We start from the raw sequence: 1545 nt of genomic DNA on the forward strand, positions 1-1545 counted from the left end.
TTTATTCCTTTACATATCAGTCATCTTCATATTCTCTGCTAAACTAGTCACTATTGAGAATTCTCTCAAAGAGCAATAGCTTCGAAGAAGATACATCAATCCACTTTCATTATGTACTTCATCAATTTCCTTCTTATTTCTTTGATTGTGTCCAATGCCAGCCAAGCATGTTTTGACATCTTTTAGCCTCTGCCTTCGTTTGAAAACTTGATTAACAAAACGTGTCAGTATATTTAAAAACTCAATCAACATTTGCTGAAACTGCTTCTCTAAAGGTTTAGCAACTAAATCAAATAAAACATAAAAACTTTGAAAATAATAATAATGTAGTATACTCACGAGAAATACTGTGACCAGAAGTAGGAACAGGGCATACTTGCTGCTCTTCACTAGACACACCTAGTAATTAAAATTAAAAAATTAAATCTATGATAAAGATGATAACGATAGAATTACCTCTTCTACCTCTGATTGTATCTGCCAAGGCTCGTTCTCCAAGTTCTTCTAATATCTCAGCTAATCTCCTCCATGATGGCTTTCCTTTATCATCAATATTATCCTCTCTCCTCAGCCAGCAAGACAAACATTTCTTAAGACACTGATGAGTATCCCCCCTGCTATCAGTTTTTATCTTCTCAAGAGTGTTCTGTGAGAGGCCAGCTTTCAATCCAAAATCTTCCCATTTGACTTCGGAAAATTGTCCCTGGTCTAGCTCAGTCAATATACTATCCAAGTCATTGATATCTTAAAAGAAAATTGAAACAAATAAAGTCTGATAGAAGGAACATACCTAGAATAGAGACATCTCCACCAACAGCCATCACTGCACAGCCCCACCCCTAGGAATTCAAGGGTGGGGCTTATTAAAATAACAATAAGAATTAATAAATTATTTTAATGATTTATGTATAAAATTCAGTAATTCTTTTAGTTTCACGTCCAGTTGTTCTTCTATTCCGTTATTAATCACATGATAGTCACATGACACCTCATCTAACGCACACTCCGAGGGACCATCATCGACTCCACCCACCCAGCCCCACCCACGGGACCTCCTCACCTCATCACTAGCTGATACTCGTACCAACACACAGCAGGAATAGGCGGGGAAAGGGGCGGGGCCAGTTGAGTAATGAGATTTGAAATACTCTACGTCACTCGGTCTCCGACAATCCGAAACCAACCAAACCGGTTTGTCCTGTTCCTCTGTTGCTAAGTGACAGAAATACCCTGGATCACTCTCCCTTTTCCTCTCTCCCCATTGGATCATCTGGAGACGATGAGCTTCCTTATAAGGAGAAGAGTCCAACAGCCTATCATAATCTAAATTATGTTCCTATTAATTATAAATATTAATTATTACATTATTATTTATTCATTTATTGTTACAATGGAGTATTGTTTCTTCAGTGGAGCTGATAATCTGATGATGCTGCAATCTTCTGGTTTTAACCTAAAAATGTTTAAAAAGAATTATCTATTAATATCAATCATTCAAATCATGATCCATTATGTGAAGCAGTTCCACTAGTTCCATCTCTTACA

At 37.0% G+C, this 1545-nt stretch overlaps 1 protein-coding gene across 1 annotated transcript; it reads right to left on the reverse strand.

Annotated features, from left to right (window-relative positions):
- Positions 1-6: 6 nt before the first annotated feature.
- On the reverse strand, positions 7-1473 carry LOC109580134 (phosphomevalonate kinase-like; the record flags this gene model as incomplete). Its single annotated transcript, XM_020006508.1, has 5 exons — positions 7-284; positions 340-399; positions 457-744; positions 791-1336; positions 1390-1473. Coding segments are annotated over 2 exons (531 nt in total), but the record flags the coding sequence as incomplete, so codon positions are not given.
- Positions 1474-1545: the final 72 nt, after the last annotated feature.

Source organism: Amphimedon queenslandica, unplaced genomic scaffold, assembly GCF_000090795.2.
Source record: "Amphimedon queenslandica unplaced genomic scaffold, v1.1 AMPQUscaffold_9777, whole genome shotgun sequence".
Lineage (NCBI taxonomy): Eukaryota > Metazoa > Porifera > Demospongiae > Haplosclerida > Niphatidae > Amphimedon > Amphimedon queenslandica.